Here is a 17,352-nt window from a genome sequence, read left to right as displayed (position 1 = left end):
GGTAGAACAGAACTTGCCTTGCGCACGAATCTGATATACAGGCGTTTATTTATCGTACTTGTGTAACTGGAAGCATGTTTTTTTTTGTATTTTGTTTTTATATGATAATTAATAATAATATAATAAAATTGGTTTTAATATTAATTATTAATAATTGTTTCTATATCGTCGATTTCCTGCGCTTGATTCAGATTTAAGTGAAGTGTTCATTTTTGCGGAGAAGGTAGTTGTTAAAAAAACTTGGATATTTCTAAGGAATGTATTTACCACACTAACTGACATAGCAAATAATAACTGAACGATGGTTACATATACTGTGGTGTTTACTGCTGTCGCCTGTGTTCCTTGTACAAGCGCCAAACTGTAGCCATTGTTGCTAATCCTCCGATGATACCCACCGCTATCGCTCCTAAATAATGTAAAAAATACTACAGAGTGGTTATTTTTTAAAAACGTTATCACATTATAATATTACATAGATTTGTTAGCCAAAAATAAATAAATAAATAAAAAAGTTCAAATAAACCTAGGTCCAGAAATGCTTAGTTTCCAAAATACGGTGTTAATGGAAGTGTAGCGTACTTAACAGTACACTGCATGAAAGTTATTGCACTAACCAATGGAGAGAAAATCGTGTCCTTCCATTAATGAAATAGGGCACTGAACCAACATCTAGTGGTTGCCGGGTCCCGTTAGCTCCCTACTTTCTGATGATTACCACTACCGGTTGATTATGATTTAAAAATGCTGGTCTTTGGTCTCCATTGAAAATTGGAATGGTGATTTGAGGGAGTTATACGCTAGAGTCTATTTTTAATTCAGTGCGTGTGGAGTTCCGCCTTGAAAATTTTGTCCAGAACAAACTTCATGATAAATTACAAGGAATTCGTAATAAAATTGATCAGTGTCTTTGCGTACTTTATCTTGAGTAACGTATTCATTATCTGATGTGACCAACAAAACAATTTCATTATGAATAACTTCAAATTTTTCGTAATTTTCCTTCAAATTACCGTAACGAATTCGAAATTGAGGGATATATTTTGCATCCGAATTTACAGCTAATCTATAAACTTTGGATACCCTATTGACGTGCCTGTAGCACAGCTATTCAAGTTCTGTCTTTATGGTAAGATCTCTGACCTGTCGCTTAATCGCATTTCTCGATTTAAAAGACTGCAATGAAACTGATTAAACTGGTTAATTTTATGTTTATCGAAGGTATCCAAAAGAATTTTCATATAAATAAGTTTTTCCATGATACGACTCAAAGCATCTGTACCTTTACGGGCTTATTCAAAGTAAACAACAAAAATTGCAAAAGAGTCAGTGACATACATCTTTGTCGTACCTGGCGGCACTGGACTTCAAAATTTTACCTAGTTAATTGAAAATTTGCCCTTTTTAAGGCCTATTGCAAGATCCAGACTGCACATCATTTATTTCTTTTGAATACGCTGGTCTGTTTAAAAACTCTTCCAACACATTACTCAGGATATTTCCATTCATTTGCCTTCGTATTTAAGTCCAAATTTCAGGTCTCCTAAATTTTGTGGTATTTTCTTGTATATTTCTATATATAAAAATCCATTGGTGTAATATCTAGAGATCTTGGAGGATATTCTGTTGATCCCCTTTGACATATTTCAAATGTATTTAAAAAAATCATTAAAAATAATTCAGAGTATGGTGCTGTATTTTAACTCCCTCTAGAGCTGTTTACGTACCTCCAATGTAGAGTTGTTGATTCTGATCCTGTGTGGCTGGAAAATGAAAAACGGCTTTTAACAATTTATTTCGAGCAGGAAACTATAACGTTACTCAGAAATTGATATTCGCGCATTACTACAGTCTTTTTTAAAGCATCTAAAATTGATATTAAATGGGTTTAAAAAATAATACAAATTTTTAGATAGGTTAATGCACCAAGCGTTTATACTGTAGTTTCAAACAGAGGCGATTCTAAGGGGATTTAACGCACATTACCTCAACATTTTAGCCTTATGTATAGTCGGTAATCAAAAATTAAATAATACTTAACCTTTTTCAATTTGATTATTTTTGTAATCGGGACAATCAAGTACGTACCTCGACCATTGTGCTGGCGAAGCTGCGCATATTCATCCTCTGTGACTGTAAAATGAAAAATATCGTTTAACATTTTCTTGAAGCAGTATGTTAGTATATTACTCCGAGAAATACGCATTTGTACACGCAATAGTGCACATTTTTAAACGTTGATCTTCGGTTACCCAAAACATCTATGGTGGGTCCACCGAGTCGGATCGAGAGAGTTTTGCGTCGCTGTAAACAATGATAACCGATCATTTTTGGGCCGGATGGCGATATGTAAACCGTACGACCTAATGATAGGTCTAATTTTTAATTGATAAGATTATCTGAGATTGTGCTATGATGAGGAAAATGACAAACGTATCCTCCACGTACGGCGTCCATAGCTTTGGTTAGAGAAGAGAGAAAACCGAACATCATTCTGTAGTGGGTTTCAATTGTTCAATGATTAAGTGCGAAACTATCAGTTTTTCCTGTAAAAGATTTTAGATTTGCTAGAAAATAATTTTGGTTTGTGAATCTTAAGGAATCCGTAGAAACGAGGAATTCCAAAATCGTGAGGTGTGACAGAGTTTTTCACGCATCCTAATAGCGAAAAATCTTTAATACCAGATTTAAGGTTACGTTACGAATAGCTTCGTTTCCTGTATTTGCTTTTAAAATTACTATGTCGAAATTATAAATTTCAGATATGCCGTTTCAAGTCGAATTTAATTAGCTGTTGGGATACATTTGAAATGATTTCCTCTCTCGGGATAATATGTGGGACAAGAACAAAGACCTTTCGCAAGAACTGATTTTTCAGAAAGTTGATGCTACATTATTTGCTAGTTGAGAAAATTTTCATCAACAATCGACGCAATCTACTTATATTTCTGACCTTGGCGGCGCTGATTGGTTTTAGGTGCAATCTGACATTTCCGTTGAAAAATTGAATATTTTTTAGCATAAATGTTCTCAGAACGTTTTCATCTAAAATCATTAGTTTTTTTACTGGCACTTAAAACACTTTGTTCTACTGAAAATGGAATTAACCAGTCAACATTCTCGAGCAACTTTTCATAACTTTCGATAGGCCTAGTTCTTCATATGGCGATGGAGTTTCATCTCACTGTGAAAAATTGATATAACGAATTCAATCATGGTTGACGTTCGCTGCAGAATGAATTTGGGGAGGGTCATGCAAAGTCAGTTGTTGTGCCACACAACATCGATGGTGTGCGTGAATTGATCAATGGAAGATCCTTAGGTATTAGTATGACAAACATCAATGTGATCATGATGTAACGTCTGTACAGTTGACGAATCATGGATATATGCATATAAGTCTGAAGCAAAGTGGCGTTAGAGCAGCGTACGACGGTCAAGTCTGAGTGATACACGACAATTTGTTTGCAAGAAGTCATCGAAAAAATTCGTCAATATAAACAGAAGAGACAAATCATACTCAAGAAAAACTAAAACAAAGAAATTTTTGACCATCGAAAACATTAATTTGACGGGCCATCCTCCGTACAGCCCTGATTTGACACTTAATCACTTCTTTTTATTCCCGCACCTAAAAAAAAATTACGTGGTCAACTAACCAAAACGCTAGTTTTGACGCTACATCAGAGTGGAAAAACTGCTTGAAAAATTAGTTTAACGCATGGAAAGGTGGATTGTAAACTCATTTCGATGAACGTATTTGCTTTTTCATTATTGTGCCAGAAATACAAATAGCCGCCCTCGTTTATAAGTATGATAAACTTACGTATATATTTGGCAACAATGTACGGATCCTGCAAATAATTGCAGTTGATTTTCGAAATAATTTTGATTACTCGTCCGTGAAAATTATTTAGACACTCGTCGGAAATGCCGTCTAAAAGGTTGTGTCTCTCATTCCAAAAGTTTTTTATTTGTTTTTTCTTTAGGCAATCTTTATACAACTCCAGTAGCTGAAAAAAAATCATACTTAGCAGGAAATATAGGTTGATTCGTGGTGGATAGCAGGTTAAAAGTTTTATTTTAAAAAATATGCGATGTTGCCGATCCTTCAAAAAAGTGGCATGAACTTAGATATTTTTAACCATTGCATACTGTATATTATTACGTTAGCCTTCGGGTTTTAGAGAAATTAATTATTTTTCCTGTTCAATCTTTATTACAGCCACATTTGAATTCGTAGAAAGCTGATATTTTGGTTATAATTTACCATGGTCCCATGCATTAGTTTTCTAGAGAAAAACCCCTGATGCTAATATATAATATGAAATCAAGTTTTTGTCAAAATTTAGAAAATCTGAAGGTTATTATTGGGTTATTATTGATGTCTGTATTATTTTTATGTGTGTGGTAATTTAAAAGAGGGCCACAAATGTTTTGACAAGAATATAAATTTTAGAAAGTTTAGACGGCAGCAGTCAGCATTTTCCAAATTTATTGTAGATATTTTATTACTCATATATTATTACTCATATACTGAATACAAATCAGAATACATTTTCATCAAGTTTTCCGTATGTACATTGTGTCCAATTTTCGTTGTTAGTAAAGATAGAGCCTTGCGTTTTCTCAAACCGTCGATCCTTTTTTTCCATGACTTGCTTAGTTTTCAGAATACAGGGTGATTTTGGAAATTTGAAGTTTTGAGGCACGAAATGTCGAAAAGGTGAAAAGTACATCCGATATAGGTTTTTACTTACAATTTAGTGGCGTAGTCAGTTTTTTTGAAAAAAACTAAAGTTCAGTTTTTTAGAATATCTTATAGGCCAATTTCATTCCGCTTGGTATGACCTCAAAAATATATAACAGCGTGGGGCTATTTCTATAAAATGATTTTTTTCATAAAGGCATTTGCGGTAGGCCTTAGAAAAAGGATTTATTAAATATCTAAAATAGTTAACTTATTTTTTTCTGACAATAATTACACAATAACTTTTATAATTTCAATGAAAGCAACTTCGTTTAATATTAATATTTTGTCTTTAACATTAACACAAACTTTTTAAATGTGGCCAAAAAAAACAAAACGTTTAAATCAGGGGACCTCGCAGGCAACCTGTTAGGCCCATCATAAAAATTAAAAAAAAAATTGTGAGGTCATTTATACAAATAATGGAATCAAATTATAAGATTATAGCGTGTGTGCCTTTGAAATAACTAACCCTTATTTTTTTTCACATTGTTCACATTTCGACAGTTCATAGGATACCCCAGATTCGAGAGGTGCCGCAAAACTTCAATTTTCCAAAGTCACCCTGTATTTTAAAAACTAAAAATTTTGTTAAAGTCACAAAAAGGTACCAAAGGTTTACGAAAACGCAAGGCTCTATCTTCACTAGCAACGCTTAGTCGCTCCCAAAATCGGACACAGTGTAAATACAAATTTCATTTGAGTAGTTCACAATAGTAGTCTACTAAATGTCAAATGTCATTGATCAATGTCAAATATGCCAATCTTTACAGGATTAAGCATAATTATTTGGTCTTAGAAACATGATATACCATTTGAAGGGCATTATTATTATTTCCATCTGTGTGGCACCAGAAAGTTGCTAACAGTGGAATGGACAATCGATTAATTCATAGGGTGTTCAAATTTGGTGTTAATTTTTTGAAGAAGCGGCATCCCAATGTAAAGGGACAACTAAACGCACCCAGAAATACTATTTTTACCTTCATGAATACGGAACCTATATTTTCTTCGAATTGCGTTGCATTTCTTTCGACTTCCCATAGAACCATAGTCTTCAAGAAGTAACTTTTTATCAATGAATGACCCTGGGTGTCTCTAGTTTTCTAAAACCACAAATCTTATATTATTTATTACAATATAATATTAAACACCGTAATTATTTGCCAAGACGAATGATATTAGCTAAATACAATATATTAAATTTTTCAAAGAAGCTTCTACAGGCTACTGTAATATTAATGCAAAAATCTTGATCTGGGATGACTGATTCCCATTCCGATGAAAACAGACCTTAGTCATGGTGATTTTTTTTTTCATGATTGTGTTCGACAACTGCTGACGAGTCTTAAGCCTCTTTCATGATCTTTGAGCCTGCTTGACAATTTTTTGTCAGGTCTCTAGAATGTATTCCTTGCCACATATGTACGGAATGTTGTATACTCCCGGTATCTTTGACAGTATATTTCATAAGAACTTTTGATATGTGGTCAGTGAAAACTAAATGAAATTAAGGTAAGTGTGGGGTTGCTTCCAGACTATCTGTCTTTGGAAGGTTGTGTTGAGGTGGAAATTATTAGATAGGAGAGTAGATGTTAAATGTTTTAATTCTGGATTCAGTGACTTGAGTTGAAATAATAAGAGAGTTGATAACCGCTCATTTTTGAGACGGATTGTCATGTGAAAATGTGTGCGTAGGTTTTTTGTAACTAGAATGGCCTCTGATACTGATAAGAATATCTAAGAACGAGAGATTATTATTATTATTAAGTAAAACGTATATTAGGGTTTATAGAGTTCTAGGTTTTTACCATGAGGCCAAATAACAAAAGTGTCATCAACGTAGCGTCTTTATAATTTTGGTTTTTGATCGAAGGTGTAGAGAAGTCAATGGCTTCCATAAATATATTCGCGATGACATTGTTTGAATCTAAAGTAATGCTTTTTAATTGTTTAATGAAATGAACGGAATTAATTACGAAACTTTCAGTTTTCCCTGCACAGGGTTGGAAAATTAATGGCAATAGGCTTAAGGGATGGTAATCCTGGTGTGTGAATCTTAGGGAGTAGAGGAGAAGAATTTTAGAGTCCTAAGGGATGACAGACTTTTTCATGGATTCTCATAGAGAGGAAGCCTTAATAGTAGATTTAAGGTTGGATATATAGTGACTATGTCAAACACCCATGCAAAGTTATGAACAAGAAAAGAAAAGGGCACTATTTTAGAAAAAAACAATAATAAATGGATAGAATAAGACCAGAATTCTTCTTTTGCGTAAGCTTTTGTTTAAAAACTATTAATGAGATTAGTTAAAACAGCGTTTAAAATTATGTTTTTGAATAGTTTTCTCCTAAGAATTCGTATAAAGCCAACAAAAATACAGGTAAACACTTCTAATAATATGTTGGTAGCCATGTTATTGTTACTTTATAGTATCAACAGAGACAACGACATTAGCAAAATGGTGAGTAATGATCCTGTCGTCGCCCTGATTGAGAAATGCATTAAATTAAATTTTGTTGATGATGATCCCAGTTTTACTATACTATATTGGAAAACGACTCCAACTGAAAAGAAACATATTTATTTATTAAAAGAGGATTATAAAAATATGATGAAACGTCAAACAGTCAAGGCGTGTTTTCTCTATTAACAAAATTATCATCTCCAATCTGACGATCGAAATTAATGTAACACTGAAGCAGCTGACTGACGCAAAAGTTTCCAGTTGTTGATATTTGTTAAATTTTGTTGAATTATGGAAGTAATGAACTGTAAATTTTCGACAGCTAATTAAAATTAGTTCAATTTTAGTGCCTTGAAATAGTAAATATATATATTTGTTTAGATTACCAAGGCAAGACAATTACTTTAAGTAGCCGTAGAGCTGGTTTCAACCGTTGAAGCCCATTTATCATTTCTCTTTCCTGTTTGGGAAACGTAGCTCGCCAATATCTGGATGTTTGCGTATCTTGGCGGTCGCGTGGAGGTTTTGGAACTATCCCAAAGCTTCCCTGAAAAACAAAATAGTCGCACGGATCGACAAGGAAATAATGTGGCGATTACAGGCTTATCTCGAAATCCTATGGGCCAGTAAATTTTGTCAAACTCAAATGTAGGTACCAGGTCAATGTATATACCTCCTACAATAACAGTAATTGCGGGACCCGAGTCCTGAAGCGTAACATTGCCGTTTGCCATCTGATTTACTGCCTTTCTTATTAAACCTTTTTGCCAATTTCTTATTTTGGACGGAAGTACATATCCCTCTGGGTCAACAAATTTATCCATTTCCGAACTAGAAACAAATCCATAAATCCATAAATATCATTTATTATCAAATATTCTTAAAAGCTCTTTTTGTAATTGTGTGATAGCTTACGTTATCAATAACAATGTCAATGTTATCAAGAATATTTTTTAAAAGATAATTTTGAAATCACCTTTTAAAAAGTTTTAGATTTGTATCTTCGTGATGGTCCAATAATCTCGGTCGGCAGTAATATGTATTTAATTTATTTATTCATTCATTCAACAGGCAGATGTATCAACAAAATTATAGAATGGCATAATACAAGCTTATAGTATTTCACAAAGTCGGAAAAGTGAGCAATAATCTCTACAATGAAAGCAAAAGTTGGATTTAAGTAAATTATAACTACGAGCTAAATAATTTGATATAGGTTTGTTTTAAATAAGCCAAGGCTTAAACTAAACATAACTTTGTAAAAAAAAAACATCAAAACATTTTCTTCGAGTTTCAAGCGAAGTAAAATAGTAAAATTTCAAGTTTTCTTCGTACGAGCAAAAATGTCTGTAAAGTTTCAGTTGTTAAAAAGTTTTTTTTGTATGCTTTCTATTCTGATGATTGATTTACTATAAATAGCATTCCACACTGTGGATGAGTACTCTAGTACAGATTTTATCATACTATTATACACGATTATTACTGACTGATGTTTGTTGAATCCTTTGGTAGTCCTCAAAATGAAGCCCAGATTTCTCAAACATTTTTTAACAATAGTTTCAATATGAGCCTCCATGTTTAATTGTGAGTCAAGAACAATTCCCAAGTCTTTTATTTGCTTAACTCTTTTCAACTTTTTATTATCAAGCTTTAAGTTAATATCTATAAAAAACCTGTGGTTTCTGCAATAATCATCAAATCTGTCAAGATCGTTCTGAAGCTCTGATGTGAACGAATCTCTTTTTTTTTACTTTTAAATCATCGGCAAAAGAAGCATAAACAGAAACCGAGAAACAAAAGCCAACAGCGAAAACAAAAATATTAAAGGGTAAAGGGATTCGACCACCAATAAATCAGGCGTTAAAATGCTGTCTGAATCGCTGTTCTTAATCCGCGGTAGCTACGGCTTAATTAGCTTTTGTCTTTCAATCAAAAATTGAAATGTATAAATCTCCAGGTACTATAATAAAGAAGACCAATGAATGCTCTGAAGAAATTAATCTCAGAATGGAACAAACGTTTATGAAAATGAGAAGAGTGTTTTCTATGGCGTAGAGGCAAGGCCATCAGGAATCTGGTTTTGGCCTTCGAGCTATGGATATAGCGTGGAAAACTGAACATAAAAGGGACAAGCTAACTAACGTGGAAGTCACAAGCAGAGGTTATTAACAGACTAAAAAAATGGAAGCTTCAATACTTGGGCTATGTATTAACTTATAGGAACTCATAGAAAAATGCAAGGACGGATGAAAGTTGGAAGAAGGCGTCATTCCAGATACTATAAAGGCCATGCCATGCCAACTATAAAAAAATCACTCAACACACCCTTGGACGAGATTTAAAATCTCGTTTATAACCTTGGCAATGACATGGTCGCGGACAGGCCGTTAATTTTGATGCCGCATATTTACTTCAGTATTTTGTCAAAATATGGCCCCATTAAATCTTCAGGTAAAAAATGTGTGGGTATCGCTGTTTAGAAAGGAAATACTGCAAAGTGAGGCGCATCAATTTTTACCGTAGTAGTCACAATATTATCTAATACCTATATGGTTGCAGATTCAAACATAATTATAAATTTGCATTGGAACCAGACGGCAGTTTTAAGAGTTGACGGCGGGCACACAGAATAAATAAAAATATTGCGAGGGGTAAGTCAGATATGTATTCTATCCCCTATCTTATTTAACGTGTACTCAGAATAAATCTTAAACTAAATAACGTAAGGTACGCAGATGATAAATGTTTGCAGATGGTCTTCAAGGACTACAAAAACTATGGGTGACTGAGGCTAGCTCACAGCACGGGTTGAAAATGAATATAAACAAAACCAAACTCCTTGTAGCAAGTAAAGGAGGCATCACAGAAAACACAGATGACAATTTATACATCAAACAGAGTAGAATACAAGGAGTAAAGCAGTACACATACTTGGGGACAACCAGAGAACTGGGACAACTCTCAAGAAATACGATGTCGCATCGAGAATACCCGCTCAGTATTTATTAAGAGTCACAATATGTCCTCACCCATGAAACTCAGACTATTACGTTGCTACATCTTCTCGGTCCTTCTGTATGGCGTACAAACTCACTAAAGAAACCACCAAGAGACTGGAAGCATTCGAATTACGGCTGTACAGGAGAATATTGAAAATATCTGGGACACAAAACGTGGAAGTATTGCGACGTATGAATAAAGAAACAGAACTGCTTGATACCGTAAAATGTCGCAAACTTCAGTATCTCAGTCACATAATGAGGAACCTAGGTAGATATGAGTTATTACAACAAATCCTCCAAAGCAAAATTAACAGCAAGAGAGGACCGGGTCGAAGGAGAATATCTTGGTTAGCAAACCTTAGAAGGTGGTTTACCAAATCATCAACAGAACTTTTCCGAATCGCCATCAACAAAGTAAAACTGGCTATGCTGATCGCCAACATCCGGAAAGGACAGGCACTTCTAGAAAAAGATCAGGTATATCAAAAATACAGATGGCACTTAAAGAAGAAGGTTAAATTAACGTTTGGGTTATTAATAATTAGGAGTCTGTATATAAGCATTTTTCTTAATGGATTTATAAATGAAGGGCCGGTCATTGCATCCATCCATATGGCGCCTGCAGAGGTTGCTCGTTCATGTCACTCGTACATGTCCGCACTTAAACTTAAGGTACCAAACAACGAACGGATACAGATTTAAACTTGTAATTTTTGTACGAATTTTTGTGATTTTTTTCGGTGTTTTCTAAAATCAAACAACGGTTTTGAGGTTGCTCTGTCTGTAGAAAAGAGGAAAGCGTATTTTCACAATATTCGCAATATCTACCGAGACCGAGTTCCGCCTTCATTTTAGTTGACTGTCGGTTGACACTTTAAGAATGAAAATGAAAATAACACTTGATATAGATAAGTACGTACCAGCATCCTGGACTGAGTCTAAACCTAACAAACCCCGGTCTGTCGCTGGCTTCAATTTTGATGCAGTCGCAGCATTTTCTTGCGCAAGTCTCGCATTTTGGAACCAGCATAACCACATTAATGTCGTATTCGTCGGCACGGACGGTCTTGAGATTTTCGTAATAGCTACCCGTCCACGTACAATCGTTGTACAATTTGTTGAATCGCAGGTCCAAGTCTCTCATGTTTGGGATAATTTTAATTTTAATCTGAACAAAACCATGTTATAATTTTATAATTGTAATGGGATGGGGGAAAAAGTTGTAGATCCTTAAAAAAACTTTTGATAATTTCGGATTTTATTTTCGACCTAGTGCATTAGAATTTAGGACTCAAAATATAGTAGAAGTCTGTCGGAGCTTACGAATAGGCTTAGATAGAAATAAATATTGGATAAATGTTTTCAACAAACCTTGTTTCAGAATTTGGCCATGCATGGAAATGAATAAAATTAGCGCAAATTTAACAGAGAAAGAAAACGTTAGTTATTTTGTTTTTGTATTGTTCCATTATGTCATAATTAAAATATTTATATGTGTTTTAGTTAAACAAGGTTTGCAACTACTACGATTTGGCATTTTCCATCCAAAACTACACGCTCAGCTTTTTGTATTATTTTACATTCTGAATATTTTATTCAATAAAATTTAGTATTTAATCGGGAGCAATGAAACGAATTTCGAAATTGCCCAATATTATGTTAAATACTTAATACTTAAAAGACCATTTAAATTTATGTGAACCAGAAAAGAACACTTTTAAATGCATTAAAAGGAGTAGAAATGTCCTAACCAGAGACGTAAAACCAATGCTGCGTGACTCGCTGGTCCTTTCTCAGGTTAACTATTGTGATATTGTTTATGTTCTTGTCTAAAAAGCACAGATATAGGACGAACACAGAAACTGAAAATTCGTGTTTGCGCTTAATTTATGGAATAAAAAAACGCAATTCAGGCAGTCGTACGTTAAAATTGAATGGTTGGTTAAATATGCAAAATAGAAGATAAAGTCTGTTCATAGATATAACAAAGTGACTAACTGGTACGAATTAAGGGAAGACCCGGCCAAGCTGTAAGAATGAAATATGGCCGAACTGGTCCATATTTTGCTTAAAATTTAATTATTTAAATCTAAAATAAAATTACAAATTATTTTTATTACCTACTTACACTATCGCTATAATTGCCTGTTCTAATTATTATTTGTTCTATATTATTTGCAATATGGATATACGATTGTTCTGCTTTTTCTATATGTTTAACAGAATTTGCCAAACTTTGCGGAGGGATGTTAAAAACTTCGATTTCTATAAGTTTGGGGACATTGGAGTTAACACGGGGAAAAACATTGTTACGACAAATGGCAGATTTCAGTTGGTGCCGAACATGTACAATTGGATTAAATATACAGTGGTAAGGTGGAAGCTTTAAAACTGTATGCCCTAGATTTTTTGCATAATTATCACAGACGTATTCCTTTTGTAGGTTCAAGCTTTGTGGAACTCCAATTAATTGCTTTTTGGTATAATTTTCGTGAAAATAAATGTCGTTATTATACATGTAGTTTTGGATTGTTGCTTTTGTGTTACGTTAGGAAGGAGTTTTAGTCAACTGTCTAGTGTGATAACTCGCATCGTCCATTACAATTACGCTATTAGGAGGAATGGTTGGAACTAGTTTGTTTTTAAACCAACTTTCAAATAAATCAGCGTTGGTGTCTTCATGGTAATCCAGAGAAAGTCCATTTGGAATCAAACCATCTTTAGTAAATAATTTGCCTTTGTTGTGCTTTGTAAATCCTATTTTTTTCTAGATATTCCATTAAAACTTGCCTTGTGTCAATTTTTTTAAATCTAAAACCCATGTGTTGAATACACTTCCATATTTAACACCGGTTTCATCTTTTTCAAACCTCCTAATTAAGATATCTAATGTAGGCACGTTTTGTCCCTCGTATAACTGGTAAATTTTACGCCGTATTATATCTTGATTACTTTCATCTACACTCGAGAAAATGTCAGCATCGCTTCTTTTTTCCTCGCTGAAATGGGAATATTCACAATTTTCCATACAGTTGATGTTGGCATTTTCTTCAATGTGGCCGTTTCTTCTAAAGATGCTTGCTTGCTGGCACCCCGTTCAATGAGAGTCAAGTAAACATTGTTCATGACTTCCTTAGTTTCAATAGAATAGTATTTTCTACATTTGGGCGGGAGCATCTCCGGAGATAAACTAGACTCGCACATATTTTGCATAAATCGCACCTGATTCAACACACGCTCTATTACACACGAAATTAGAATGATTACTAATAAACTTAAACTAAGTAGTATACCAAAACAAAGAATATTAAACGCAGGTAGGTATAAAATGCTTTTCTATTACGGACCACAATTTTACCTGAATTTAAATTCCGAAACTTTAGGCAATGATTTTGTTGCATTGTATGTTAATGACCACCCTTGAACAATCCCATTCAAAAACAATTGGTCACTTTCTTATATCTATGAACAGACCATACCTATATAGAACAACTTTCTGCTTTTGTATTTTGACTAGTAAAACACCCTTGTATTTGTATTTCAAGATTTGCTTCAGGACCGATGTTCACAACTTAAATATTCGATTTAAGGGAACACTAACACCACAATTATATAATTATTATATAAACGGTCTTTCTCCTAGCAGATCCCAAAAGTACTTAAAAAATTGCATCTTGAAGTTAAATAATCCGTTTCAAAACAAACATTTAAGAAAAAAGTGTCCGAGAAACTATATTCTGAACAATGAAAACAGGGCTGTTTAATAACCATGTTATCTCGTGTAATTTTTGGTTGTTTGTCAAATTTCTTATTTTCCTTTTTTTTTAAATAATTATGGAATAACCATAGACTTTGTTGTTCGTATGTGTCACTTTCTTATTATTTTAGTTATTATCTTTTGTCTTTCGTGTTATTATAATTTCATTTCTGAATTTGTTAAAACTTATATGGTAATTTCGCTTTTGCGTTCATCCTCTCGATTGGGTTAGACGTAAGAACAGACTTCCAGTTATTTATTTAACTTGGTTGTACTGAATTTCGCCGTTCTTTTTTGAATAAAAGCCTTTATGGTAACGGTTAATAGAGGAGTTCCCCAAGGATCCATCCTCGGTCCCCTCCTGTTTCTAATTTATATTAATGATCTGGTAAAGGCCGTCGATGCGGCGAACTGCATTCTATTTGCCGATGATTCGACCTTGATGTCTTCGGACAAGGATATTGCGACTTTGAAGGTGATGGCTGACGATAATCTTCAGGCGGTTGACCAATGGTTCGCCGCCAATAAACTTAAGCTTAACACATCGAAGACGAAAAAAATGCTAATAACATCCAACAAAAGAGCTGTAAAGTCACAGCCTGCTAAGCTTCTAGGTATCTTTCTCGATACCTTCCTAACCTGGTCGGCTCATATCGAGTATCTATGTTCCAAACTCTCGTCTCAAATCTTTGCATTAAGGCAATTAAAAGACTGCATTTCGCAGAAGACCTTAAAGACTATCTACTTTGCACTCTTTCCCAGTCATCTGACCTATGGCGTGCTTCTTTGGGGTAACTCTTCAGATGCTGATCGTGTTTTTCGGCTTCAGAAGGCAGCAGTTCGCATTCTCCACGGGGCTCCTCCTGGAGCACATTGTCGTGAGCTTTTTATTAAATTTAAGATTCTAACTCTGCCTTCCCTATTCATATACTACAACCTTCTGGAGGTCCATGCTGGTTTGCAGAGGTATCCTACTCATGGTGACTACCACTGCTACGACACACGCGGATCTAGCAATATTGTTCCACTTAAGTCTAGATTAGCCACTACTCAGAAAAATAAACTAAATTTGAACATATATAATATATTTGTGAACAACTATAACCGCTTGTATAAAGCTAACGCTAAGCAATTTACGATAAGAAAATTTAAGTTATCGGTTAGAAGCTATCTTTCCAGTTATGGTTTTTACTCAGTTGAGGAATTTTCGAAAAAATGCTTCCATCCATAAAATTGTATTTTATCATTGTCTATTGTTTTTGGGTGATGAATATGACAAATTTGTAAAGTGGGCTGTTGCTAAATTATACTTACCGTATCGAGCAGCAACTTGTTATTTTGACGCGCTTCATTCTCATCTATCGAAATGAAATTGACAACTTTGTCTAGAACTCCTTGCAATTCTTTATACATTTCAGAAAAAGAATCGATTGATTAGTCTTTACCTCACGCCAATAGCACCGTCTGGACTGAAATCATAAACACAGAAATTATAGCCTGGGAATATGTGCAAAAATCAATAGATAAGATTAATTTCTAGGTAAAAGTGCAATCTAATCTGGATTATACAATTCGGTAACGATTGCGCAGCTTTTACGTTTGCACTTTGCTATATAGATAATTAAAACTCATACTAAAATCGAAAAATTTTGTCTGTGCCCGCTTAAATAAATCAATTTATTGCTGTCTTGATCAAAATAGTTAGGCTGAACTGATTGACATATGAGTAAGATCACGTCGAGTAGACCCTCTATTTGCCACTCGATCATGAAAAATTAATGTATATATATATTTTTATAAGTGGTTATGAAGGAAAATTGATCCCTGAAACGATTGATTTTAACAACATATTTTTATAATATGTTGTTATTGTTTTGTTATGTTTATTTTTATAATATGTTGTTGTTATGTTTATTTTAATAATATGTTGTTATTGTTTTGTTATGTTTATTTTTATATGTTGTTATGTAATAATACTAAGCGCTCCTAAGAGATAAATTTATGAAATTTTCAGCATCCATGGTTAAATGTCTACACTTTAAGAATATATTAACGTCTTAAAATTATTTGTTTATTTTCGTATCGTTTACTAACTTTTAAGTTAACAAATGAAAATTTAACTGATTTCTTGGTAAAAAAATCATGTTTCTATTATTGGTCACATGCATTACAAAATTAAGATTAAGATTCCGGAAGAAAATTTCCCTGCTCGTCATTAGTTTAAACAAAATGAATCAATTTTTTAATAATTTCCTCTGTCCTTTCCGTTTTTAATAATTTCCTCTGTCTTTTGCGTTTTTAATGATTTCCTCTTAATTTTGTGTTTTTAATAATTTCCTCTGTCTTTTGCGTTTTTAATAATTTCCTCTTTATTTTGAGCTTTTTAATAATTTCCTCTGTCTTTTGCGTTGTAAATAATTTCCTATGTCTTTTGCGTTTTTAATAATTTCCTCTGTCTTTTGCGTTTTTAATAATTTCCTCTTTATTTTGCGTTTTTAATAATTTCCTCTGTCTTTTGCGTTTTTAATAATTTATTCTTTATTTTGCGTTTTTAATAATTTCCTCTGTCTTTTGCGTTTTTAGTAATTTCCTCTGTCCTTTGCATTTTTAATAACTTCATCTGTACTTTGCGTTTTTAATAATTTCCTCTGTCTTTTGCGTTTTTAATAATTTCCTCTGTCCTTTGCATTTTTAATAACTTCATCTGTACTTTGCGTTTTTAATAATTTCCTCTGTCCTTTCCGTTTTTAATAATTTCCTCTGTCTTTTGCGTTTTTAATGATTTCCTCTTAATTTTGTGTTTTTAATAATTTCCTCTGTCTTTTGCGTTTTTAATAATTTCCTCTTTATTTTGCGTTTTTAATAATTTCCTCTGTCTTTTGCGTTTTTAATAATTTCCTCTTTATTTTGCGTTTTTAATAATTTCCTCTGTCTTTTGCGTTTTTAATAATTTCCTCTGTCCTTTGCATTTTTAATAACTTCATCTGTACTTTGCGTTTTTAATAATTTCCTCTGTCCTTTGCATTTTTAATAACTTCATCTGTACTTTGCGTTTTTAATAATTTCCTCTGTCCTTTGCATTTTTAATAACTTCATCTGTACTTTGCGTTTTTAATAATTTCCTCTTCATTTTGAGCTTTTTAATAATTTCCTCTGTCTTTTGTCTTTTTAATAATTTCCTCTTTATTTTGAGCTTTTTAATAATTTCTTCTGTCTTTTGCGTTGTAAATAATTTCCTCTGTCTTTTGCGTTTTTAATAATTTCCTCTTTATTTTGCGTTTTTAATAATTTCCTCTTTATTTTGCGTTTTTAATAATTTCCTTTGTCTTTTGCGTTTTTAATAATTTCCTCTGACCTTTGCATTTTTAATAACTT

At 33.3% G+C, this 17,352-nt stretch overlaps 1 protein-coding gene across 2 annotated transcripts; it reads right to left on the bottom strand.

Annotated features, from left to right (window-relative positions):
- Nucleotides 1-252: 252 nt before the first annotated feature.
- On the bottom strand, nucleotides 253-15,437 carry LOC132696467 (cyclic GMP-AMP synthase-like receptor). Of its 2 annotated transcripts, none has more exons than XM_060661294.1 (9): nucleotides 15,292-15,437; nucleotides 11,141-11,388; nucleotides 7,818-8,049; nucleotides 7,622-7,765; nucleotides 5,734-5,856; nucleotides 3,827-4,013; nucleotides 2,089-2,133; nucleotides 1,728-1,763; nucleotides 253-382 (listed from the first exon to the last, which is right to left on the bottom strand). In XM_060661294.1, the coding sequence occupies exons 1-9, from the start codon at nucleotides 15,388-15,390 to the stop codon at nucleotides 324-326; spliced, it is 1,173 nt and encodes a 390-aa protein (XP_060517277.1). In that variant the 5' UTR covers nucleotides 15,391-15,437; the 3' UTR covers nucleotides 253-323. The 2 variants fall into 2 exon arrangements, with proteins under 2 accessions (XP_060517277.1, XP_060517276.1); XM_060661293.1 differs by having other exon boundaries at nucleotides 260-409.
- Nucleotides 15,438-17,352: the final 1,915 nt, after the last annotated feature.

This window comes from Cylas formicarius, unplaced genomic scaffold, assembly GCF_029955315.1.
Source record: "Cylas formicarius isolate icCylForm1 unplaced genomic scaffold, icCylForm1.1 PGA_scaffold_1__22_contigs__length_36826433, whole genome shotgun sequence".
NCBI lineage: Eukaryota > Metazoa > Arthropoda > Insecta > Coleoptera > Brentidae > Cylas > Cylas formicarius.
This window is presented reverse-complemented; position numbering and strand designations above follow the sequence as displayed.

Coding starts and splice junctions, on each gene's coding strand:
- LOC132696467 (XM_060661293.1), bottom strand. CDS start 15,390: ATGTATAAAGAATTGCAAGGAGTTCTAGACAAAGTTGTCAATTTCATT. Junction 2,134..3,826: donor CATTGTTGCCAAATATATAC/GTAAGTTTATCA, acceptor TTCATTTTACAG/TCACAGAGGATGAATATGCG. Junction 410..1,727: donor TCAACAACTCTACATTGGAG/GTACGTAAACAG, acceptor TACATTATTTAG/GAGCGATAGCGGTGGGTATC.